The 25,614-nt window shown below is 43.7% G+C and overlaps 3 protein-coding genes and 1 long non-coding RNA gene across 4 annotated transcripts; all 4 read right to left on the bottom strand.

Moving 5' to 3' along the window:
• Positions 1-1,399: 1,399 nt before the first annotated feature.
• Positions 1,400-5,963, bottom strand: LOC127779737 (EID1-like F-box protein 2). The gene is made up of 3 exons (XM_052306628.1): positions 5,673-5,963; positions 4,519-5,342; positions 1,400-1,751 (listed from the first exon to the last, which is right to left on the bottom strand). Exon 2 carries the CDS (start codon positions 5,283-5,285, stop codon positions 4,539-4,541), a length of 747 nt encoding a protein of 248 aa, XP_052162588.1. The 5' UTR covers positions 5,286-5,342; positions 5,673-5,963; the 3' UTR covers positions 1,400-1,751; positions 4,519-4,538.
• Positions 5,964-8,513: 2,550 nt separating this feature from the next.
• On the bottom strand, positions 8,514-12,980 carry LOC127778433 (uncharacterized). The gene is made up of 6 exons (XM_052305032.1): positions 12,273-12,980; positions 11,467-11,605; positions 10,878-10,939; positions 10,295-10,433; positions 9,627-9,882; positions 8,514-8,965 (listed from the first exon to the last, which is right to left on the bottom strand). Exons 1-5 carry the CDS (start codon positions 12,824-12,826, stop codon positions 9,745-9,747), a joined length of 1,032 nt encoding a protein of 343 aa, XP_052160992.1. The 5' UTR covers positions 12,827-12,980; the 3' UTR covers positions 8,514-8,965; positions 9,627-9,744.
• A 2,597-nt stretch (positions 12,981-15,577) lies between these two features.
• Positions 15,578-17,824, bottom strand: LOC127778841 (putative anthocyanidin reductase). Its single transcript, XM_052305475.1, has 5 exons — positions 17,651-17,824; positions 17,378-17,544; positions 17,059-17,283; positions 16,117-16,505; positions 15,578-15,884 (listed from the first exon to the last, which is right to left on the bottom strand). Exons 1-5 carry the CDS (start codon positions 17,760-17,762, stop codon positions 15,752-15,754), a joined length of 1,026 nt encoding a protein of 341 aa, XP_052161435.1. The 5' UTR covers positions 17,763-17,824; the 3' UTR covers positions 15,578-15,751.
• Positions 17,825-23,462: 5,638 nt separating this feature from the next.
• LOC127780362 (uncharacterized) lies at positions 23,463-24,374 on the bottom strand. Its single transcript, XR_008018781.1, has 2 exons — positions 24,014-24,374; positions 23,463-23,918 (listed from the first exon to the last, which is right to left on the bottom strand). It is a non-coding gene; the product is annotated as an uncharacterized LOC127780362 (long non-coding RNA).
• Positions 24,375-25,614: the final 1,240 nt, after the last annotated feature.

Genomic DNA, 25,614 nt, shown 5'->3' with positions numbered 1-25,614 from the left:
ACATAGTTCTCAAAAAAAACACGCATGAATCAACAGATCTGTGTAAAATTTGTGAGAATTATGTAAAAGAAAACACATGAATCAGAGTATTGAGCAGAGCTCTCTAAACACAAATGAATCACCAACGCAATTTTACATAGTTCTACAAAAACACACACACAATTTTACATGTTATTACGTAATACTTCAATCATCAAATCCAACGCTCTATATTTATCTACATCGGATCAAACGATCCTGGTCGACTCGACCTCACGTGCCTCGGCTCCCTCCTCACTCCTCCCCTAATCCCGTCGCACTCCTCTCTCCCTCCTCGCGATCTCCTCCTCGCCGCCACCTTTCTCCACAGTTAGATCACCGTCGCGTCGTCTCGCTGGTCTCCTCCCCCAGCTCCCCCCGCCCCGACCAGTGTTTCTACTTTTTTTTAATTCAAATTCAAATTTGAATGGGTATATAAACATTTGACTTATAAACTTTGGTTCTATAAACTTAAGGTGTATAAACTTTATAGGTATAGAAAATACTATATATAAAAAAATATTTGAATTTAAATTCAAATTTAAATCGAATATATAAATTTGAATCGGGTATATAAACTTTTGACTTATAAACTTTGGGTCCATAAATTTGAGGTGTATAAACTTTAGATGTATAGAAAATACTATATATAAAAAATATTTGAATTTAAATTCAAATTTGAATAGGATATATAAACTTTTAACTTATAAACTTTGGGTCTCTAAACTTTAGATGTGTAAATTTGAGGTGTACAAATTTTAAATGCATAAATTTACTAAAATAGGAAAATAATGCGGTGCCAAAAAAAAAAACCCACATGAGGAGGAGTGATCGCTCGGGGCGATCGATCGCCCATTAGGAATCTCGCGTCCAACGCTGCGTTTGGGTTCGGGAAATAGAGGAGATAATACAAAGTAGTTCATGTTTGAATCCCTGGTAATTTCTCAAATTAAGATTTTTTTATTTATTACTCAATTTTATGGATATATACATTTGTGGTGAACGAAGTAAAAAAGGAAAGAAAACGTTTCAAACTCTAAAGGACAGAATGGGTGTTCCAAAGACAGCAAACCCAACCGAGCCAAATTATAAGTAAGAATTTTATTTTAAAAGTAAAGTAAATTCATTTTTCAAATTTTATAATGATTAATAATTAATTAATCATTCGCTAATGACATTTTCTAATCTGACCCGAGTTGCTCAAACGAATGGGAATACGACTTTGGTTGCAAAACGAATGAAGACCTAGCCAATTTTTGTTTTTTTTTTTTTGGCAATGACCAATGTTTGCCATTACCGAAAAAAATGGCAAGGCTATGTATGGCAATGAACCAGCATGCCTTAATTCTCAAAAGTAATGCAGCAGGAACAGACAGGAAAATGAAATGCATGTGATGAGCACCAGTTTTATATTTTTGACAGTCCAATTAAGCTAAATAAACACCACATTACGTGCTGTGAACATATAGGACATGACAGGAGATTGGTGTCTCGGTTACAATTAGGGGAAGCAGGGATGAGGCATCAATGATAAAGGAGAGAACAGTATAAAAATAGCTTTTTTTCCCCATCTGATGCAAAGTTTCAGGAAGAACAACACTGCGATGCAAAGCCATTCTTGTCATCCTGCAGACCTGCAGGTCGCCTTGCGCATGCATTCTCCCACTGTTAGTCGCAACCAAAGATTCAGCAACGAACAGCATGCACGAATCCAGGGTTTCAGTCTTGCAAACCTGTCAGCAACAAACGCTTGTTCAGAACACTCTTGTTTTTTTTTTTCTTGAGAAACATATTTTCAACCAATTGGGAAAATTATGGTCCCAGAAGGACAGAACTACTTGTGCTAAGCAATTGTAGATTGATTTTCTAGCCACTGTTCATACTACTATCACTAAAGTAAATAGCTCTGCATTTGACTTTCAGATTGTACATCTGCTTTGTTATCTTAGCTAGCAGCTTTGTAAAACAATAATTAATGAACTTGAAGATTGCTGACATGGATAAGATCATCCCACTTCATGGATCATTTTGAATATGAAAGTTCCTCAAACTATGGTTTAATAAAGAGCATTCATGGTTCTAATGGCATTTAAAAGAAGGGTTAATTGGATCCATGCCACTGCAACTTTGCTAAATTTAAAAAATACCACTACTATTCATCATATCGGCTACATGCCACTGCCGTTCCTTTTTCCATCTCCTATCTCACGCCGTCTCGTTTCCGCCGTCAGATGTGGCGTCATCTCACGTTATTTCCCTCTTCTTTCTTCCTGCGAACTCGGCGGCCACAGCGAGCGCTCGAGGGCTGAGGAGGTCGGAGAGGAAGACGTACGGCGACGCCCGCGGGGGAGTGGAGGAGGGAGTGGAGGAGGTCGCGGAGGTGCGGGAGCACGCGGCGGCTTCCTGGTCGGCCTCCGCATCCGCCGGGAGCTTCGACGGCCTCCCATCCGCCGGCCGACCATTCGTTCCTCTTCTTCGGCGAGGAGGCCGACGCCGCCGGCTGCCTCCTCCCCCGGGCTTGCTCCTCGTGCTCCACCGCGGCAAGAGAGCGTCGGGGAGTGGAAGTCGCGGCCGACGGCCAATGCCAGCCGTAAGCCACCTTCGAGCTCGCCGGAGACGACGACGACGACGGCGACGAGGAGGGAGTTCCTCCCCCTGGAGATCCGCGACGATGACGAGGACGGTGACTTCCTGGTCGCCGACATCCACCCGCCCCCGTCGCGCCGCAGCTGCTACGTGCCCGGCCGGCGCAACGTGGCGTCGCCACCGTCGCACATGGCGACGCCGCCGTGCTCGACGATGAGCTCGATCTCGGGAGCTGCCGCCGCCGCCGTCCTCGACGATGCAGGTGCACGACCTCGCCCTCATGGTCGTCGGAGTTATAGGTCGCCGGGGAGCCGAGCTGCCACTGGTGGCGGAGGAGAGCTCGAACGGCCATGTGTAGATGAAGCTCTCGCTGGAGCTGAACAGCCGCCATGGCTGGAAGGCGATGCCGAGCAACGCAGTGACCAGCGCCACCTTGGCGAACGTGAACTTCCGCGGGCTCAAGCTGACGAGCGCGTTTGCCGGCGCCACCACGTTGGCGGGAATGTTGGTTGTGATGGTCCAAGTACTTCTCGAGCTTGCTGATGCCCTCCATGCCGTGCATGATGACGCCGAGCTGCGCGGCCCAGAAAGCGAGGAAGCACGCGAACTCCAGCGCCGCAGCCCCAGGCCTAGCACTGGCGCGAGCAGCGGCTGGTACGACTTGAGCCTGGACGGCAGGAGGAGGAACACGGCGCGGCCACCGATCCAGGATTCGATGCCGAACCACCCGCAACCGACGAGCACGCGGATGACCGCCGGCAAGTGCGTGCTGCGCACCCCGAACGCCGTACGCGCGAGCACCGGGAACGGCAGCCCGTGCGCGCCTCCTCCTCCACCGCCACCATCGCGCCAACCTCCTCGCAACCTCCCTCGCGTCAACCTCCAGCGGCCATGGATAGATGGACGATGGAACAAAGGAGGAAGGGGATGAGGACGGGATGAGGATGGCGTGAGAGAGGTGGATGGAAAAAGGGACGGCAGTGGCATTGTTCCAATTTTAGAAATTTTCAGTGGCATGTAGCCGATATGACGAATAGTAGTGGTATTTTTTTGATTTGGCAAAGTTACAGTGGCATGGATCTAATTAACCCTTAAAAGAATGCAATAAGAGTGGCAACTGATTAGGTAGAGTCGGTCCAGGGATCATGAATACTGCATAACACAACCATGTAAACAAATGAGAATAAGTACAATTAGTAATGTCTACCAAGCTTTTTTTTAGACAATAGGCAAATTTCATTACCTGGCCCTTTGAAGAAAGCCAAAACATAACAAGGTCTTATACAAAAGAAACGAAAACTAAACAACAGGGACAACTAGCTACTGAAAACAGGTAAAAAAAGGCTGGGGATTCCAGCTAACCAGTTCAGGACCCGTTCTCTACACAGGGAGGCAACATCAAAAGCAGTATCAGGCTATCAGCGCCCCATAACCCAACCCTTAAACAGACCATAAACAAACAACTTCTAAATTCCCAGATCATCAACCAAGCTTTTCAGACATGAAAGTAACTATAGTATAGTTTCCAACAAATGTTAGTTAATTCTTTTGGAGCTACTAGGAGTAATATCAGTTATCACATATGGAGCAAGCCACATATATTCATGAGTTGAATACAAAAGGCTTAAGCATGTAACAGTTTGACATACACAACCTACTGTTGAACATTAGTCATTCTAGATATCCAACCATGAAAAGTGATATTGGCATTCAGAATGAAGAAATGTGCTGACAACGAATGGACATAAAAAATGTCTGGATATTCTTCGGTTTGTATATTCATAATGAAGATACCTATATATTTATCTTGACCAGTAGTCAATAAAAAGTCAGGCTTTGCAGTTTCAATTCAGTAAATATAAACAAAGTTATACTTTGCAAGACAGCAAAAGAGAAAATGTAAAATATGATCACCTGATTCAAGTTCCTGATTACTACTCCTCTGGTACTTCCTCAGAATCAGACAGAGGTAGAAGGGTACCAATTCCAATGACATGTCCGTTCAGGCATACAAAATACTCCACAGAATCCTCGTAAGCACCAAGCCTGGCAGAAGAACTCCCCGGCAACATATTTGCTTCCAACATGCTCCACAGCTTAGCCTTACAGTAGGGACATGACTCGCTTGGATGGAACCTTGCCCGCTTCTCAATCAACATCTTCTTAACCTTTGAGGTGGCGAACGACTTGAAGATACCACGGAAGAAACCCAAGTCACCTTCATCCCCTTGATCAAGATGCTCGCATGGATCTGAGACATATAAGACATCATTCCTACACTGCTGGGGCAGGAAACTCTTGCCTGCAGTCCTCGAAAAGCGTGTCCTGAACACAAAGTGCCCAGGGACATGAATGTTGTTAAAGAGGCCCCCTTTTGTGCAGCCATTGCAGTAGATGAGAAGCTTCCCGAGCGCCTTCCAGTTCCCGTCGACAATGTGACTGCCACCCGAATGCAAATCCAGCATCATCTTCGGCGCCCTGGCGTGGCAGAACTCCTTCCAGAGCACCTGCTTCGCGACCTCGTCAAACCACTTGCACACGCACGAGAGCACGGCGATCAGCCTGGGGTTCCAGTTCATGTGACGAAAGACCAGGAACAGCGCGTCCTCGCTGAGGTGTCCCTTGATGCAAACGCAGCTCGCCGAGTGCATGCACCGGTGCTGCTTCACCACCAGCACCATTTCCGGCAACCGAATCACTCCAGCTACAATGCTCACCTCCTCATACTCCCTTCAGTCCTGCATCACATTGGCATTTCAGTTACATGCAGAGCAATCGGTTACCAACATCGCAACAAATCAATAAAAATGGTCAAGCCTTTCATACAGATAGACAGGTACTAAACTATACCCAATCATTTTGGACAGTTCTAACGATCTAAACTAAACCACGCATGAGGGATTCACCATAACCCCCAATTTTTTCAGAAAGAAACAAAAACTGATTTTAGTACTGTGCCACGCAACGAAGAAATCCGAATCAAACTAAGCCGGGATGGATCTCCACGCTACCACCACGCCGCCGGCTCATGAAGCGGAGGGAGAGAGCTGAGAGAGAAGAAGGAATACCTCCGGTGCCGAACCGCCAACGGCCGCGGCGGAACGAGCGAGGCCGGCCGCGCCGCGCCGCCCCCCTCCCAAAACCTGTTCACACCGGCCCGCGGCGCGCGCGCGGGAGGAAGGGCGGGAGTCGGGAAGGAGTGGAGGCTGCCCGAACCGTGCGTGCCGGAGCGGCCAAGCTCGCCGGCCGCCGCGCGAGGAGGAGGAGGAGAGGCGGAGCGGGGAGGAACCAGCCGAGCCACCGCCGGGGGAGAGAGGAAGCGAGGCGAGGGGAGATAGAGAGAGGGGAAGGAGACGACAGATGGAAGGGGGACGGGGGCATTTTGGTCATCGCCATTTTCCTCACTTTGTTTAGAGCAGGGCTATATCTATATTTCTAGTTGTTTAACATATTAAGATTTGAAAAAAATAAAATACTATAATGTCTTTATCAAATAATTTATTGTTGAAAATGGAAAGGTCGTTGAGGGGTAGAATAAAAAGAATTTAAATAAGATGTGAGTGATAGGATAAGTAGTATTTTAGAGTGACAAGTATTGTTAGACAAAATTTGAATGGCAGGAAAACAACTATTTTAAAACGGATAAAGTAGTTTGGATTGCTACTTTACCAAAATTTGCCCTACCAAGAGAGTAGCAAAGCAAACATCTCTATTAAACACTATCTTTGCCCATGAACTTGTCTCTTATGAGCATATTTTTGTTTCAAACCAGTTCATTTTTAACTTTACCCTATCAAAGTTTTGGTAGTATAAAAATTTGATCAAGATTTGGCGCTATCAATATTTTTGTAGAGCATCAATTCAAACAGGTGCTATGTCACATTTAATCTTAGGTTTATATTTTTGAAAGAGAGAGTAATTAAAAATTCTTATAAATATCAATCCCTCCAATCAAAATTTGTTTTATGTTTGGTACCACAAAATTCCACATATTAATATTTTGTTTAAAAAATAATAACAAATAAATGGTTTTAGGTAGACTTGCCTCGAAAAGAGGTACATAATATTACAAACTTAGGAGTATATTTTATTAATTTATTTTAATATAAAATTTATCAAATCATATACTCGATGTTAAAGATTTGTTTATGATGGAGGGAGTGCTTCAAACAAATATTTCTATTTGATTTATTCACTTGGTTCTTATGGAAAATTGAAATGTGGTAACATTGTTTTGTAAAAGTTTATGAGATTCTTTTTGTGTTTATATCATTTTTTTCTTTTATTTGTTCGATTAAAATTTAAAAATTCATGTCTAAATCCATCTTTCCTCCCACCAGTGCTAGACAGGAATAAATACTACTCCAAAATTAATTCGTTTCAAATGCCAAAATTAATAATTGCTTAAACTCCAGATATTGAAAATACAGACATTTATTAGTGGAATAGCGAGGCAGAGGACTCAGGGATTACGAGATTACCCCTGGGCCAGTCGGCGACTAGTAGTCGGCGAGATGAGGTCGAGCGGGGGCCACCTCAGGATATTTATGAGTTTGTTTAACTACAGCTTGTTAAATTAAATAGAGTAAAGTAAATGGCAGGCAAGATCGTACGGCCCAATGTTTATTGCTGATGCATCTCTTCCATCTCTCTGGTTTATGGCGATAGCGACATGTACTAGGCATTTTTTGGCATGGACTAAGGTAGTATCCACCTGGTGTATTATAATACGAAATTAATACAATATAAGAAAAATACTCCTACAACCAGGCTACCAACTTGGTTGATGCCTCTTCAACTTGTACAGACGTTTTATTTATTTATTTTTTATAACAAGGGTTGTGTAGACATGTACTCCATACCATTTACTTTTAACTTTTACCACTCGTCCTTTTCTTTCAAAAAAAATGTAGTATAAACTTGGAACCATAGCCTCGTTAATAACAAATAAATATGTAAAAGTTATTACATTGATTAAAGTTGAAACATTGATGCTTAATAGTGACAGAAAAATGAGTACGGATGGAGTACGCTCATGTAATATTTTTACAAAGTTAGTTTAATTTCTTTTAAAAATATTTTAGAATTCTTCAAGTTGATCAAGTTTATAGTCCTAAATGTGGTCAAACTTGTTCAGAACTTTTAGAATCCTATCTCAAACTTCTTTCAGGTCAAACAAGTTTGTAGAAGAACAAATTTCATTAAATCCATTGTATATTTGTTTTGTCAAAAATGTCATTATTACCTTCATCTTAGAATAAGTTTATTTTTGGTTCCTCCCGTTTGTTCAAAAATAAGTTAGCCAAATCTTATAATTTTATTTAGTATGTAATTGAGGAAGTATGGTAATTATTAGACAGATATATAGTTATATATGCATGTCTATAACAATAGTAGTGGTAATATGGTAATATAGTAATCGGTTCTGTATCTACCTATACCATTATTATCTAAAAAAGAAATCTACCTATACCATTTAAAAAAATAAAGAAAATAAATCCACGAGTGATCCACGGGGGCATGGTATATCCGTATATCTGGAGATGCGCCGGCCACGGGCAGCAACTTGCTCCGATCCCACTTGGCCACTTGAGCGTCTCACCTTGCCAACTTGGCAACTTGCAAAGGGAGGCGCGCCCCTCCTGTCGATATCTTTCGAGCAGCCGAAAGCCGTGTCAGGCCCATAAACCCGGGCCCACATAGCGCGGTGTCTGCCCGCAGCCCAGGCCCACGTACGGGCGTGGGCCCGATCGGCCCTGTGAAATGTACTGTGCATAATAATTAACTTGATCGATCATATTAAATGGAACATTTTTTTTTCTTGTTGTTATTATTAACACATTGGCAATACTACAAGTAAATTTGTTCATTATAGTACCAGCATTTATTTATGGAGCGAAGGCAAGAGATGGGGAAAAAAAACCCAGAAATTCTGGAACCGCTCAGAGTATTTGAATAACCAAAAAATAACCCTCTAGCTCTGTTATTGTGAACAATCCGAGAGAGAAAACATGACATTAAATCGCTAAGAGAGTTGAGTTCTGAGTGCAGTGTCTCACATCGCGGTAAAAGGCAGTAGTTAAACTCTAAAAATTATCAACTGGGGTTCTAGCGAACGGAGAGAAAGCTGCATCGATCCTTTCTTATATGTCAGCATCCAAAACAACACCTTAGTTTTTGCATCAACTTCCAAATTTGGGTAGCAAGCAATGTGACTGAAATAGTAATGTCATCTGTTAAGATAATGCGATAGCTTGATACTCTGATAGATCATAGTCCTGTCAAAAAATTCTGTTCTGAAGTCATCATCTTGAGGCACCATGATGGTCAAGCAGCCTGATAGTTCCTCTCCGTAAAAAGCCTTCGTCAAGAAAAAGTAATCAGGAGGGCAACAGCTCAGATTACCATGTGCAAACATTAGAAAAATGGTACTACCTCCGTTTTTTAATAGATGACGCCGTTGACTTTTTCTCACATGTTTGACCATTCGTCTTATTCAAAAATTTTATGCAAATGTATAAGATATAAATCACACTTAAAGTATTATGAGTGATATAACAACTCATAACAAAATAAATTATAATTACGTAAATTTTTTTGAATAAGACGAATGGTCAAACATGTGAGAAAAAATTAACGGCGTCATCTATTAAAAAACGGAGGGAGTACCTGAAAGCATTCAAAAGAGGATATTTAGAACCCATGAAAAAAATGATTTAACAAACACATGCTATGTTAAATGGATACCAATCTGACAAAGATGAGTTAAGAGAGAGGTTGAGCAGTCAAAGGGAAACCACAAAAGAATGCATATTCCACACCATCTCTATCAACTTGGTTTAGAGAAGACTACAATCAATAGGCGAATAGCCAATATTTTTTGAGGAATACAAATATACAATAACAAAACACTGGGAACTACAAAAGAAATTGTAGGTGGCATCCTTCCAGCATTTGATAATAATGCTGATACGATAATATGACAGCAAAAGGAAAACTATAAGGAATATGAAAGAGCTTACCAGCTGCTCTGTCAAAAATGATATGCCAGAGCCAGAAACTCCAATTGCCAAAGCAAATCTCTTTGAATGAATACCTAGGTTGTGTATATTTCTCCTTCAGTAACTATAATGATAGTTGTCAAAGTTTGGCCATGAAGTTTCCTGCCTTTCTTTTGGCATATTCGTGAACTATGCCAGCTGTGCTCTCTCTGTGGCGCAAATAAAACTCCGCAAGCAATATTCTACTTTCTTCAGGCAAGAGATCACCATGATGACCCTATCATTAAAAAAAAAAAACTTCTGGTAAGATAGTATTCGTTATACATTTTTTACAAAGAACTTTTAAGCAGAATATGCACTTGGCAGTGCCCTTGTTTGAAGGAATATTTGGACAGAATGAACAGAGAAGTGAATTTATAAAGACACATTTCTTAAAAGAAAGTAAGTTCAGACCATTCCAAAATCCATCAGTGAGCTGAAACTGAAACTAACAAGTGATGATTCAAGCCATTTGGATATATTAACTGCAAATCGTCAGGATAAAAAACTGACAAAATGCTTCACTGGTTGTTATACATTTCCATAATTTATATATGAGTTTGGAGACAAGTTCGACCCACTAGCAGAAACTGAATTTGGTGTTTATTCTTCCTGCTGGTATATTTAGTAGTAATGCTTGAGACACTTACGATGCGGGAAATTCGATCACAGACAGCATGGTGCATAAGGATTCCAGCTGCAACAGATACATTAAAAGAATCCACCATGCCTTTCATAGGAACACTGCAGTGCAAGTCTGACAACTTTAAAGCATCATCACTTATGCCCCTGCCATAGAAGTAGAATGGCTAGTTAATATACAAGTAGCTCCACAAGTATACTGAAAAATAAATTCCCCTAAGTTAGTGTGATATACTGAGTACTCTCTTTACTTTCCAAGGCATAAATCCATATAAATTTCACAGTGGACTATTTGGAACTTCTGTAGTAAAAACAAACATGGCATTTCTAGTTTGTAATAGGAAAACTTCTAAGCAAACCATTTTGTACAACATACATCAAGATGATTAAGCAGATTTCTTGCAAGAGGAGATGTCAGATTAGTTACCCCAGAGTGATTAAAAAAGATGTAGAAAAGTAATGACAAAGTACAACATACATGAAGTAGAAAAGAGGACATCGTATCTGATCATTCCATTTAAATACTTTTGAGACTCATTATAACATGATTGCAAGAGAAGATGTGCATCTGGAGAAGAGGAAGAGCCCTACATAAGTTCATTGCCCACAACAATAGCGGTAGGTTGCGACCAATCCATGTCGTACACACAAACCTACAGATCCATTACGAGCATAGTTATTCCTTGAACTGTATTACTTAGATCAGTAAATGATAAAGCATCTTTCAATGCAATACAGAGCGGAAAAAAAGTATATTGAGAAAATGACAGTGTAGTATTACATTGTTGCAAAATCCCACAAAAGGCTGAAGTTACCAATTCACTAAAGAATGTGTATTTGGGACAGATAAATATATCTTTCATTCTAACCTAAACGGTCACTAATATACTCTCAAATAGGAGATGACAATAATCATTCTGCAATCAGTGATCAACAACATTGGTGGTGGCAACGACCACACACCAATCTATTTCAAGGCTTTTCTAGCCTAATTTTACAACAAATGTTTTTATCTTGTCTATGTAAGTCACTGAAAATGTTCTTACTTGAAAAGAAAAAAAAGAGTTGTCTTTCACTGCGGATAACAAATGACAATGCATGTAATGATCACAATCACTCTTTTTTGGCTTACTGTTCAAAATACGAGCGAAAACTAAAAAGGTGAGCAACAACAAATTACCGAATCATTTCCCAAATAAGTAGTTGCAATGCGATAACCACGCTTTTTTAAAGCATCAAAGCATTCTGCAGTTGAGCTCCATAATTCGATATCAAGCCATTTCTCAGCACCCATGCTCACATGCCTATTGTCTCTATACCTGCAATAGTTAAGAAGTATATTCATTCAATGGTCTTGCAAGTTGAGAAATATATACAAATTTTAAAGGATGCAATACGTATATAATTTCATTCAGATAATCAGATATCAGAATTTATGTATAAAAAAACTAATAAGAAAGAAAAATGTTCTGTGTTCTTCAGTACCAATCCAGTGGTCTAATTAGGAAAAAATTTAGCATAAGGAATCACTCTCTTTGTGTTGGATATTAGAACTACATGACTAGATGAGGGATCATTTCCTTCCGGTCAGTATTTCTGCCATTTTTGTACAAACTACTGAATGGACAAATAAAATGCACAGGTCACAAAAAATATTTCTCATTTATTTTGCACCTCAATGAAAAAAAGAATAATACCATGCAGTATTGAGGTAATCAGGTATTGCAGATTCAGTGTATTAGAATATTATTAGATGCAAACTGGCAAACTGTATGCTGAAATTAGATGGTTGAGCATTATCAGAAGTTCACAACAACAATTTCTTCATGGGATCAAACTAAAACCATCCATCCAAATAGATTAGTATAATTCTCATTCTCTACAACTATTCATAGTTCCCTACTTGGCTACTTCCCTCAACCAAACCGAGCAATAGCAATGTCTGTCATGAAGAGTAAGTTAAACATTTTGGTTTCACCTCTGCACCTTTTGTTGTTGTCGCAGGAGATGACGTGCACGGACTGCACGCCTAGCGCGTCGGCGGACCGGAACGCCGCGGAGACGTTCCCGAAGTCAGAGAGCCCCTCCACGACGAGGCAAACGGAGTAGCTCCGGTTCTCGACGGCGCGGCGGATCCGCTCCCGCCGCGCCTCCATGATGTGCGGCTCCAGCACCTCCAGCACCTCCCGGCTAGTCAGCTCCACGCCCCCCGCCGCCCGGAACGCGTCCAGGTAAGGGAACCACCTCCGCCCCGCCCCGCCGGGGGGGAAGTCCCCGTCCGCGCGACGCTGCAGCTTCATGAGCCGGTCGATCCGGCCCCTTCCCGCGGAGGAGGAGGAGGAGGAGGCGGGGGGCTTCGTGACGAGGAGCTGCTCCACGGTGTCGACCCCGTCGGCGGCGTCGCCGTCACTGGCGGCGGCGGCGGCGGTGGAGAGAGGGGAGGCGCGGATGCGAGATGGAGGCGGAGGAGGGGGCCTGGGGCGGGGGATGGAGGCGAAGGCGGAGGCGAGGGAGGAGACGGAGAGCGTCCTGGAAGCCATAGCTGCGGCGGAGGCGGCTCGCCGGCGTTCGTCTCCTGTAAGAACTGGACTGTGGGGAGGAGGAGAGCAAGTCGCCGCCGCCGCCGCCGCGCTCACCGCTGCTGCTGCTGTCCAAATTCCAACTGCTAGTGAGTAGTGACCGCTCGATAGGCTGGAGTGTCTCGCGCTCATCAGAACGGGCTGGGCTGGCAAGTTTAGCTGCGGCACATTACGGCCCAGGCCCATACTGCGACGAGATGCAGCGGGGTGTGCACGGAGCCCTTGGAGTGGTTGGTGAACTGGTGATCGGGCCGTGCGGCCACCTACCTGGACTGGACAGACCATCAGAGTCTCCAGCTCCTCAATTGCCGTTGGCTGCTGCTAGCTTTCCTTTCTCTTTTCCTGCATAATAAAAAAGTTGTGTAAAAAGTCACCATTTTCAGCAACACTCAGCAAATTACCACTAAAATTTCCAAAGAGCTTTATTCACACCAGAAATTCAGAAACAACACCATCTCCCGAGTGGCCAAAATAGTTGGAGAAGGTTAAGATAGTGAGTAATGTGGATATATCGACAGCACCCCTTCTGCGAATTATATCTGTGCTAAACTGTTGAGAACGTCAATTCCAAATCTAATTTCAAGAAGATACATTGCAAAGACAAGCCATGAATCACCCTTCAAGGTCGCTTCAACAGATCTGCTTCAATAGATCTGGCATCTTCTCCCTTTCATGGTCTTCTTCCCTTCTGTTGGAGGCGTGAAATTGGAATCGATGGATTGGATTTTAGGCTGCGGAGAGAAGTGCAAAAGCTATACGCATGGAGGCGGCAGTGGATCTCAGGGTGGAGAGATGATGGTGCCCCCGCTGGCGGCTGTGGCGGCTGTGCGACGGGAAGAGGATGGCTCGATGTATCCCTAGACAGGGGGAGGGGGTCAGCGGCTCCCCAATTTTTCGGTTTGGTTTGTTGTTTTGAGTCTTTCAACACATCGGCTCAACTCTAAAGAAGGCTTGGATGCACGCGTCAGTTGTCTACGCGGTGTCGCACATGAGACGTGCTGCGGCACTGCTGCAAGAATTTTTTTCCTCGTCCAAGTCCGCTTTGTCGACGAGGACAAGATCTGCTGCCGCCTGCCAGTGCAGAGCCTCCTACCGCCCCCCCCCCCCCCCCCCCCCCCCCGCCCGCGTCATCGTCGTCAGGGAGACTGCCCGCGCGGCGGCGCCGATATCCTCGCCGAGCTGCCATCATCGCTGACATCGAAAACCAGTCAGGGAAGAGTGGATGACTTCTGGTTCAACATCAAGCCTACTCCGAGGCGGTGAGGATCGTTTGCATGAAGAAATCCTTTTATAAGCCCAAGGTATACATCCTTTATATAAGTTGTTGGGTTTGTAATAAGTGAAATATTAATCACGTTAACAAATCGTTGTTGAATACTGAGTTAAATAAACAAAAAATGAACAATGAATCTCTTTAATTTATGGTCTTGTTATACAAAAATATTACAATAAACAAACAAAATCTGTCAACCTTTAGGTTGAGATGACATGAAACAGTTGGGTTGATCTTATTTTGGATTCTGTTTGGTTAGAGAAACTAGAGGCCAAATCATATAGGGCTAGAAGTCAGACCGGTCAATGCAAAACCAAGCAACAACAATACATTTTTCTCGATTACACATGGTTATCTCGTGTTAATATTTCGCAGTTTTGGATCGATTAGATACAGGTAGTATTTTTTTTGGTTAATTGGATTCATGCCAGTATAAATTTGCTTGTTTTGAAATTTACCATTACCATTCAGTTAATTGAAAATATGTCACTTTTGTTTGTTTGTAATTATAATGATGCCATTGATATATATATTTTACATACACTTGACAGAGATGCCCCCATCTTCAACCTCCTCCTCTTCCCCGTAGAGCAGCAGGAGCATTCTTTCTCACTCGCTCTCGGCAAGCAGGAGCTCGGCGTCCCTCTCACCAGCGTCGGGCATTGCTCCGGGACTCCGCTTGCTCCCCTCACTCCGGCGGCGGTTCTTGGCAGATCGGACATGCGGATATCCGGCCGCGTCCAGGCAAGGGGGGTAGGCGGGGGGTCACGGATCCGGTGACGATAGAGGCGAGGGGCTAGGATTCGGCGGTGTTCATCGCCCCGTCTCTCTCCTCTAGCAATCAATGGTGCACGAGACCACTCCCGACGGTAGCGGTGAGCTCGTCACAACAGCAGCAAGGTCTCGGAGACGGCGGGTACTGCAACGGCGGCACGTCAGAGAGCTGATCCTACAGAGACAACGAGCTGTGTAGCGGCAAGCAAATCTGGCTGCGAGCTGTAGCAACAAGCTCGTCGTGAAGGTATGGATCCATACGGGACCAACAGCGGCAACAACAGTAGAAACGACATGGGAGGAGGAGGAAGAAGAATGAACAACGCCTTGGACTGGCTCAGCCCCAGTGGCGACGGCTGCGCACGCCCTGACCCTGCCGCCGTCGCTTCTCTTTTGGTGCCTATCAGTGAACCCTGCCGTGGAATCGCTATGAGCTGGACCACCGTGGAACCATGGACGAGCAGCAACACAAGAGAAGAGGCGAGACGACCTCAAGCTCTACCTGCTGCATATTGAGGGAGGAAGAGACAGAGAGAGAAGATGAACAAGAGGGAAAGGAGCTGAGGAAGGAAGAAGACAAGGGTATATTGGTCCATACGAGAATACATTACACAAAAGGATGTATAACATGGCATGGTTCCAATCTCAGAATAACTGCAATGATATGGTTTCAATTATATAAATTATAATGGTATTTTTCAAAACTAGCAAAATAATAATGGCATGGATCTAATTAACCTTTTTTTAGCATAAAGGCACAAACACATCTGGGTCCAAATCGGTGCCAACTACACATACGCAAATTACTAAACACCAACGAGCAACGCAACAGCCGCATATCACAGCAATCCCATTCTCTTGGCGCATTCCACACTACCTTCCAGCGTCTCCTTCACCCCATACTTGTATCTGAACCCCAAATCCGTGAGCTTGTTTGTATCAGCTCCCACCCTCACGCCCTCCCCTACCACCCTGCGAGTTCACAAACAAACACATATAAAATTAATGAGTAATATTATACGTCCAATCCAGTTGTACAACTCATATACAACCAGAGATATGTCTTTAGATATGCAAATTATAGATCAATTAAAGACGAGCATGCTCATATGCATAGCAATTTCCACAATTAATAAACCATGTAAACAAACAAAAATCAAAAGAGAAAACAAGAAAATGATTAATTGATCATGGGCACACATACTCTCGGAGCTTGATCGTGATCTCCGGATACTTGGCGGAGAAGTGGTCGACGAAGTCCTTCATGTTGGGGTACCCGGCGGCGCAGAGGAAACGGCCGGCGATGGACGGCTGCTCCATGCAGAAGACGTGCGCGTCGCAGACGTCGTCGATGTGCGCCAGCGGCACGGAGCCGAGCAGCGCCTGCAGGTACTTGAGTCCGCCGTGGTAAGACTCCTGGCCGATGAGCGGCGCCACGATCGCCGGGACGCTGAGCAGGTGGTAGAGCCGGGTGGTGTCGGCGTCGCCGCCGACGAGCGCGCACGCCAGGGTGACCACCTCGAACGCCCTGCTCTCGGACTCGTTGTACCTCAGCAGCGCCTTTTCGGATAGCGTCTTGGATGATGCGTAAACCTACGAAGCACAGATTTATATTCTGAATATTTTCGCTAGGAAGCATGTGTTTTCAGTATTGGAATACTTAAGGCATGTTTAGATCCCACCCTCAAAATTTTACACCCAGTTATATCGAACGTTTGAACATCTCAATTAGGTTTAATAAATTCGTCCGCGGTTTATTGACGGATACTGTAATTAGTTTTTTTATTAGTGCCCAAACACCCCATGTAACACCCTATATAATACCTAATATGACACGCTAAAACTTTTGACCCCTGAATCTAAACACCCCATTAGTAGATGGACATTGATATTAGTACACCTAGGAGCAATTTAAGCACACATTCTTCCAACGTGTATCTGCAGTCGGAGAAACTAAAATAACAAAAAAATACACTGTAAATGAAAATTTGTTATTTTCTTTCTTTAAGTGTAGGGCTAATTTGTTGTACTAACTTTTTTTTTTGCGGGGAATTTGTTGTACTAACTTATGTTATCACAATATATATCTTGTTATTTTTTAAAAAAAATTATTTAAAAATAACCTTTTTTTTTGCTGGTTGATTACTTGATTTATAGCCGACATGTCGCTGCTGTATGGGTGAGACTGGCCGAGTGGAGTCCAGCAGGACTCGTTGATGAAGTCCTTGTACCCCTCGCCGCCGTCCTCCCGGAGCGGCGAGGCGGCGGTGACGGAGGCCGTGTGGATGACGCGCTTCACCGTCTTTGATCTCTCGCATTGCTTCAAGATGATGCGCATCGCGTCCACGGCCGCCTCGGCGGTGTTCTTGTACTGCAAAATCAACAAATTACCCACGTTACACATGATGACATGACATTGATATCTTTTTCCTGCGTGTTCCGATCGAGCTTGTGACTACGTATACCTTGCTGCTGGGTTCATGCTGAAACGGGGTGGCGAGGAGGAAGACGAACTCGCAGCCGGCGATGGCCGGCTCGAAGGTGTCGGCGTCGTACATGTCCGCCTCGAACAGCACCAGCCGCTCCGCCGCGCCGGGGAGCTCTCTCAACGGCGCCGCCTTCTTCTCATCTCCTGTCAGATATATTATCTCCATATCTCCATTAATTGGAAACAGGGAGTGATTGGGAGAGGTCTCTAGCTGGCTAGCTAGAGATGGATCGGAGTACGTTGTACGTACCAAGATTTCTCAATGTTCCATGGACGATGCAGCCTCGTTCCAAGAGCTTCTTGACGAGGCAGGTCGCGATGTAGCCGCTGGCCCCGGTGACACACACCCTGCAGCTTACCATAGCTCCTATTTCCCTTCTTTCTGTTCCTCTCGATCGGGCTCTAGTCAAGTGGAATATTTAGTTCCATGGCCCTCTCTACCATCGCTTAAATAGTCGAAGGGACTATCTATTTATGGCGTTATATTTTTTATTGTAAGAAATGTCTTTTTTATTTTCCACTGTATAGTGGAGTACATACGTTTACACCGTAAAGGTTAAACTTGCTCTGTAATTTCTCTAATGCGCACCATTTCTTTTACTTCTGCCAACCATAAATATTTGACTAGATAAGTTCTTACCAAACTTTTTAAACTTTGACCATAAATTTTATATTAAAGTAAACTTATAAAACTAATACTTTATGATATTACAAGTACCTTCTGTTTTCGAGGGATTACATCAAAAGTTATTATGGCGAGGTATTACTAGCTGGTAACAAACAGGGCGGAAAATACCACATGGTGAGGTGGACAGATTTGGCTTTCCCAAAAGACTTCGGGGGTATTGGCTTGACTAAAACTAGAATGCTGAACACTGTTCTATCGACCAAATGAGTTATGAAAATTGAGTCCTCATACAATAGTCTGTGTGTTGAGTTGTTGAGAAAAAAAAATATCTTTAGGATAGAGGAGTTTCCCAATGTAATGGTCAAAAGGGATCACAATTCGAGAAAGAATTCTGAATACCAGAAAATGGATGAAACTAGGGTCATAGTGGCTTCTAGAGGATGGAAGACATACTCCCTCCGTTTCGTTTTGTTTGTCGTTTCCGACAGCTTCGGCGAGATTAAGGTTGACGTGAATTTACCCTTTTGCCCTTCCTCTCCACTGATTCATTCCCCTTCCCTTCTACGCGTGATGGCGGCGGCGCCCCATCCCGATCCCGAGCGTCGTGGCAGGGCCGACGGTGGGGACGGCGGTGCTCTTCCCCACCACCCCTGTCGCGGCTTCCCCTTCCCACGGGCAGCGGCGCCGGCATCCTGCTTCCCCCCACCGGTGAGCACACCCTTCTCTTTCCCCTCTTCCCACACCTTCTCTCACCTCCCTCCCGTCTCTTCGTGAGCCTGCGCCCACCGCCGCCGGCGAAGTCGCCGGCCACCGCATCCCGCCGCCGCTCTCCGGCTACTAGGGGTATCTGGCCGACGCATCCTCTCCTCCGAAGCTGTAGAGTAGTGTAGTGGCTAAGTGGCAGGTGGCGTTCTTTGCGATTTGCCACCACCGGGCAGCGCCGCCGGCTCGCCATCGCCGGAGCCCAGCAAGAAGCTGGCGTACTGAGATTTTGGTCAGGGTAGTACTCACACTGCGGCACTGCCAAGTCCGGCGGCTCGTTGGAGGTTTAGCATATTGGGTTTAGATGATGCTGATCACGTTCAAGATGATGATGATGATGATAATGAATTGACGTTGGTTTAATAAGGTTTTAGTGGGTGGTGATTAAGGTTTGATCTTGAATTGTTCATGTGGCAGTAGCTTTTGATCTTTTGATTATTCGCAATATAACTTGTAGATTTGCTCTGAATTTTTGCAAGGTGTGTTGCAGATAATTCTTCATTTTGCAGGAACGATTTGCTTCTAATAAAATGCTTAGTGTGACAATGACCATCATGGCACCAATATTTCACTTGTAATTAGCAGTTTACCTAGGTAATCTGTGACTAATGCAATGCTGACACCACAGTTGAGCTAGATCAGTGGATAAAGTAGATATTATCTGAACATTATTTGTGCCTAATGTAATGCTGACACTATAGTTGAGCTACACCAGCAGAACTAAATTAAAATGATAAATTCTATCTGATTCCTGGACAACAGTGTATGGTTTACGGAGTAGTTTCTTTGAATTGATCGGTTGTTGTTTACCATGTGTTTCTTGTCTTCTGGTATTTTTTACCATGTTTATTTGGTTGTTCATTTCTTGTCCGTTCTTGATTTTGTATGGAAGATACTGGGTGTTCTTCCTGGACGCCGTTGGTCATGACGAAGGAGGAGGGCAGGGTAGGTAGACGTCGTAAATTTGTCACACCATGGAAGAAAGCGGCTCAGGAGGTCGGCGACGGCGGTGCAGAGGATCGTGTCGAGCGCCTCGCCGCCGCGGCTTCGTCCTCAACTGCTCTCTCTCCAAGGTTCGTATTCGATTTTTTTTCAATGATGTATTTTGTGTTCCTAAAATGTGTTATTTTCAGGAAAACTCTATAGATGCTCACTATTGCGAGGTTAAATGAATTTTCACATCTAACCTCACATAGTTCAGTTCATGGCTACTGCTTGTGCAAAATTCGATTAATTAGAGCAAGGAAATAGCACTGTATTTCTATTTACAGGGAGCTGTTGCTGGTTGTTCTAGTTTATGCAAACATTTAGCATAAGTCTTTTCCTTATCTTATTGCTTCATAAATTGGAGTTCTTGTTATTGTATAATTTCTTGTTAGATCACATGGTTGTCTGTCCAGTTATGCTATACAACCAGTACTAGATGTCTTACAGAATGGATGCTTTTACCTTTTCTCAGAACCTTACTATGCTTTTCACTCTTAACATTTGATGCAACTTATAATCCAAAATGTGCATTCATGACAACTTCGTTGCAACACCTTTTGCAGGGTTACACTAGATGGGTCCAATGTTGGAGGGAAAAGAGGCAAAAAAAGGAAGTCTCCCTGCGTGGCAATGCCATTCTTTAGAACCCCGTTGAGCAGAATGTTACTGTCCCCTAGCATACGGATAAGGTCTCCTTCTATACAACAACGAACATCACCTTCTGCTACAACCCATGGAATTTGTCAAGGTCGAGAGCAAAGAACAATGGATATTAATTTAAATTTGGAACCGGGAGATACATATTCTGCCACAGATCCCGGAGAGGCTGGATTTGATCACAGTGCTGCCACAGATGCTCAAGGCAATGGAGAGGCTGGATTCGATCACAGTGCTGCCACATATGCTCAAGGCAATGGAGAGGCTGGATTCGATCACAGTGCTGCCACAGATGCTCAAGGCAATGGAGAGGCTGGATTTGATCCCTTCGATTCAAATGCTGATGATGATGTCCTAGTCACTCTAGAGGAGATAGGTGTTGACCCTGGCCAGGAGAATGTACAGCCTCAGTTTGATCCTTTCTTCGATTCTGATGTTGATGATGCTATCCTAGTTCCTCAGGAGAATACACACAAGAATGTCGTGCTTGATAATGACAAACGGAGAGCAATCTTTGACGCCATGCTTGTAAAGGCAAGAAAAGGATATTTGAAGGGCCATGAGAGCAAGGAGGTTTCAGCTAAATTCTCGGTGCCTATCAGGACAGTACAGCGGATATGGAAAAAAGGCAAAAGCTGTTTGGATCAAGGTATTTCAGTTGATGTTGTGAGTGGAAGATCTAGGTGTGGCAGAAAGAAGAAGGTGGTGGATGTGTCCCGTCTCGAAGATATTTCAATATTGAGCCGCACCACAATACAGGATGTAGCTACTCAACTTGGTGTTAGCACAAGTAAGGTCTACAGAATGAAAAAAGAGGGTGCTATAAAGCGTGTATCTAGCTCATTGGATCCCCACTTGACAGACCAAAACAAAATTGATCGGCTGAAGTGGTGTATTGAAATGCTTGACCCAAGGAGTGTGCCTCACAATCTTGTCTTCAAACCATTGTTTGATTTCATTTTCATAGATGAGAAGTGGTTCAACATTACGAGGAAGACTGTGCGATATTACGCAGCTCCAACTGCCTCGCGTCGCATCAGGACAATTCAAAACAAAAACTTCATCCCAAAAATAATGATCTTAACAGCTCTCGCCAGACCAAGGTTTGACTCAAATGGAAACTGCATCTTTGATGGAAAAATTGGATGTTTTCCATTTGTGACATACACAGCTGCAAAGAGGTCAAGTGTGAACCGTCCTGCAGGGACAATCGAGATGAAGCCCATTGAGTCAATCACAAAGGAGGTAATCCGAAGCTTCATGATAGAAAAGGCATTGCCAGCTGTTCGGGCTAAGTGGCCTCGTGAAGACGCTGGCAAACCTATATACATCCAGCAGGATAATGCTCGGCCTCATATTGCACCGGACGACAGAATGTTTTGTGAGGCCGCGAAGCAAGACGGCTTTAACATCAAACTTGTTTGCCAGCCGGCAAATTCCCCAGATTTGAATGTCTTGGATCTGGGTTTCTTCAACTCCATTCAGTCCATCCAGTACAAATCAGCCTCAACAACAACAGAAGAACTTGTAGCCGCCATCGATCGAGCATTTGAAGATTATCCAGTGAGGCTATCAAACAGGATTTTCTTGTCTCTTCACGCATGCATGAGGGAAGTCATAGAAGTACTCGGTGACAACTCCTATGATCTTCCACACATCAAAAAAGGAGTGCTTGAAAGGCAAGGTCGCCTTCCTTTGCAACTAAGGTGTGATGCTAAGTCAGTAAATAATGCTAACAATTATCTCAGGTAAACTACTTTGGTTATATTTTATTTTCATGAAAATCGCTTCATGTGCCTAACTAGTTTGATGTGTGCTAATTAGTGGCATTCTTTTTACTCCTTTTCAGGACCATGGCAGATACCTGATATGAATTTGTTTGTTGCTGCAGCAGGGTGCTGATATGAAATTGCTGCTAAGCTAATCTGAAATTTTTGGTGTTGCTGCTGTTGCTGTTGCTGCTGTTGTTGATATCTGAAATTGTTGGTGTTACTGCTGTTGCTGATATCTGAAATTGTTGGTGCTGTTGTTGATCTGAACAGAATGAATTGGAGGCTTTCTTTTTTTTTCTCTCTTTTTCTAGAAAGTAGTCCATGTGTGCAGTCATTCTGTGCAGAACATGTCCTTTGATTTTTGAGAAAGCAGGAGGATATATGGACCTGAATATGTCCTTTGATTTTTTATTAGTATTTTTATTTCACATGAACACATTAGCTAAGCTTATCTAAGATCAATGGTGTGAACTGTCAATGGTCCTTTGATATAATTACAGACTAGCTATCTCAATTTACAAGAAACATCAGCTGGGATGGCAGCAGCCACTTTACAAGCTCTGTGTTTGAATACTCTGTTTACAGACTAGCTATCTCAATTTACAAGAAACATCAGCTGGGATGGCAGCAGCCACTTTACAAGCTTGGTGTGCATCTCTGAAGCATACATACTTCTCCTGGATGTCTTCTGGACAGGTTTTATAAACAGCAGCTGGGATGGCAGCAGCCACTTTACTCTCAAGTGGGAGTATCTTGCAATTTTACATCATTTAGAGATGTTGGTTTGTCCATTGTTCGGTTCGTTTCAGTAACATGGATATTCTTGAGCCTAGGAGATCGCCTATGAGAAATCAGGTTAGTCTTTTTGCAAGCAGCACCAGCACCAGGCATTGTTACTTTCAAGTAGCAGACTACAGATTCAAACTTGTATCAAAATCAACTTGGCAATTGTAAATGTCAAAAAGTTTCCTGTAGCAATGAAGAAAACCAGGTGTTATGACCAAATGCATGCACAATAGATGAATAACAGAAGCCATATTACCTTTAGGATGAACCATATTCTTTTTCTAGATGAAATAGGGTCATATTCAATTAAAGCACTTGAGCAGGATAATAGGCAAATCATGTCATTACGAAATCATAATATTGAACCAATAAAGATCACTAGTGCATTATCCAAAATAAAGTACTCCATTTCTGTTTACTCTGTTTACAGCAAAACAGTATCCCATTTCTGTCTACTCTGAATCTGTATCTCAAGTTCCAATTTTTGTTTCCAATTTCTCATTATAACATCCAAAATTCCCACGCATATTACATCACTGACAGTACTAAGCACTAATCATCTGATCAAATACACAACAATCAGTCCCCAGTGAACACGACCAGAATTTCCCAGAAACAGAAAAATTTCCCCTTCGATGAACATCAAATAGCCAAGCAAATGCAATGTGCATTCTCTAAAAAACGAACATCAACAATCAACATACGGCTAACCAAATCAGACAATCTGCAGGCCGTTCAGTAGCTTAATCTGCAATCAAGTGCACAGCTATCTTAACCGGATGAAATAATCAGGTAAATTCTGGACATCCAGCTGAAGAAAGAAAAAAGAAAGGAGGAGACTTGTGGCAATGGAGCTTTTCGAAGCCCGGCGATCTCCTGCACCAACGAGACGTGCACCAGCACCGTCCTCCACGCTATGTATCAGCCTGCGAACCAGCCGCCGCCGCGAGCAGCGAACGAAAGAATCAGGGAAAAGCCCTCGAGCCAAAGCCGAATCGAGAGGAGGAGAGGGCAGCCGTACTGAGGGCGATGATGGAGAGGACGAAGGCGAAGGCGAGGAGCGGCCGGAGGACGGAAGACGACGGCGATCTCCCACGCCGCCGCCGCCAGCGTGGCTCCTCCTCCGGCCATGGTGCCGCGGCGGCGCTTCGTCGGCGGAAGGGGACTATGCGCGTGGGAGGCGGCGCCGGACTTGAGCGCCATGCGTGGAGGGCCTCGCCGTGGCAGGGGCAGGAGGACCGCCGGCGGAGGAGCTCCTCCTGCTTCTCCGCGCCGCCGACTGAGGGGTAAAGATGGAAACGGTATCGGCCGGTGTACTACGACGTCAAACATTTTGACTCTTTTTGAAATGAGCTACAGCGACAAACAAAACGAAACGGAGGGAGTATATGGTTCTGGCATGATCCTTGCCCCCTTAAGACCACATACCCAAAGAATTTTTAGATTTGTAACCAACGAGACATCACAATCTCAAAGTTGGTAACAAAGAGTGCTAGTTGTTTATCTTTTATAAGATCTTTTGAAGACATAGAAAGTATGATGTCACATATATAATTGAAGAGATTGTACTAGTCAATTCACCAAACCTCATGATCTGAGGATTATCAGCTAATAAACTATACACCACAAAGTCACTCTATGAAGCAATGGCCTTTAGAGGTGTGAGAGATGTGAAAATGGAGTCTGCAGAAGAATTTTGTCAATAGGTGGGGCACTTGTATCGACCACCCACATTCTTTTTACCTACCTCATGGCCTCTTTAACTTGGTGCATTTGTAGAGATTCTTTTGGGTGGGGAACAAGAGATTTTGATGAGTTCTTTTTGCTAATTAACAATTCTAACCAAGTTGAATCTAGAGTTTTTACTGCTGTACTTGTGGTTGTTTGCTGGTTATTATAGACCACTAGAAATAATATGATTTCCAGATCCAAGCCGTTGTACTCTCCACTGATCCTACCTTTTCGAATCATCTCTCTTTTGCTGCGGAGAGCCCTTTGTCACACTAAGGATGTTGTGGAGATGGAAATGGTTGCAGAGAAGTTGAAAAATGTGACAACCGCTTTGAAGATCCGAAGAACAGGGGTTGGGTAGCCTATACCTCTGCTAATGTTCTGTATTATTCCTGTTTTGTAATAGATCTAAGAGACATCAGGTGCTTGCTACTTTAGAGCTGCAGGTTTTATCCCTGTTGCATGATGATCGCATGGTGTTTCTCCAAACTCGTTGAGTCACTTGGTTAAGTTGTTCATCTTTTGTAAACTGGCAACCCCCATAACCAACTCTACCGTATGACGTAACGTGGCTTTCCATTTCCAATAATGTTCTCATTCCAACCAATCTTACTTATATCTTTTTTTTCCAGATTTACAAAAATAAAAACCCTGAGACAGACAACTACTCCCTCTGTTGTAAATCAATCTATGTATAGGACGATATCTAGCCAAACTTTTAAAGCGTTCAACAATTTATAGCTTCTTAAGTGCTTAATTTAAATAAGCAAAAATATGGGTAGATTTGGCAATGTATTTTTAGAGAGAAGACCTTGCGGCCCGGTTTATATTGGACGGATTGCGATCAAGTTATCATCCAACTGTTCATCCATCCTGTGTGGGATGTGTGGC

The sequence above is a fragment of the Oryza glaberrima genome, chromosome 7 (genome assembly GCF_000147395.1).
Source record: "Oryza glaberrima chromosome 7, OglaRS2, whole genome shotgun sequence".
Taxonomy (NCBI): domain Eukaryota; kingdom Viridiplantae; phylum Streptophyta; class Magnoliopsida; order Poales; family Poaceae; genus Oryza; species Oryza glaberrima.
This window is presented reverse-complemented; position numbering and strand designations above follow the sequence as displayed.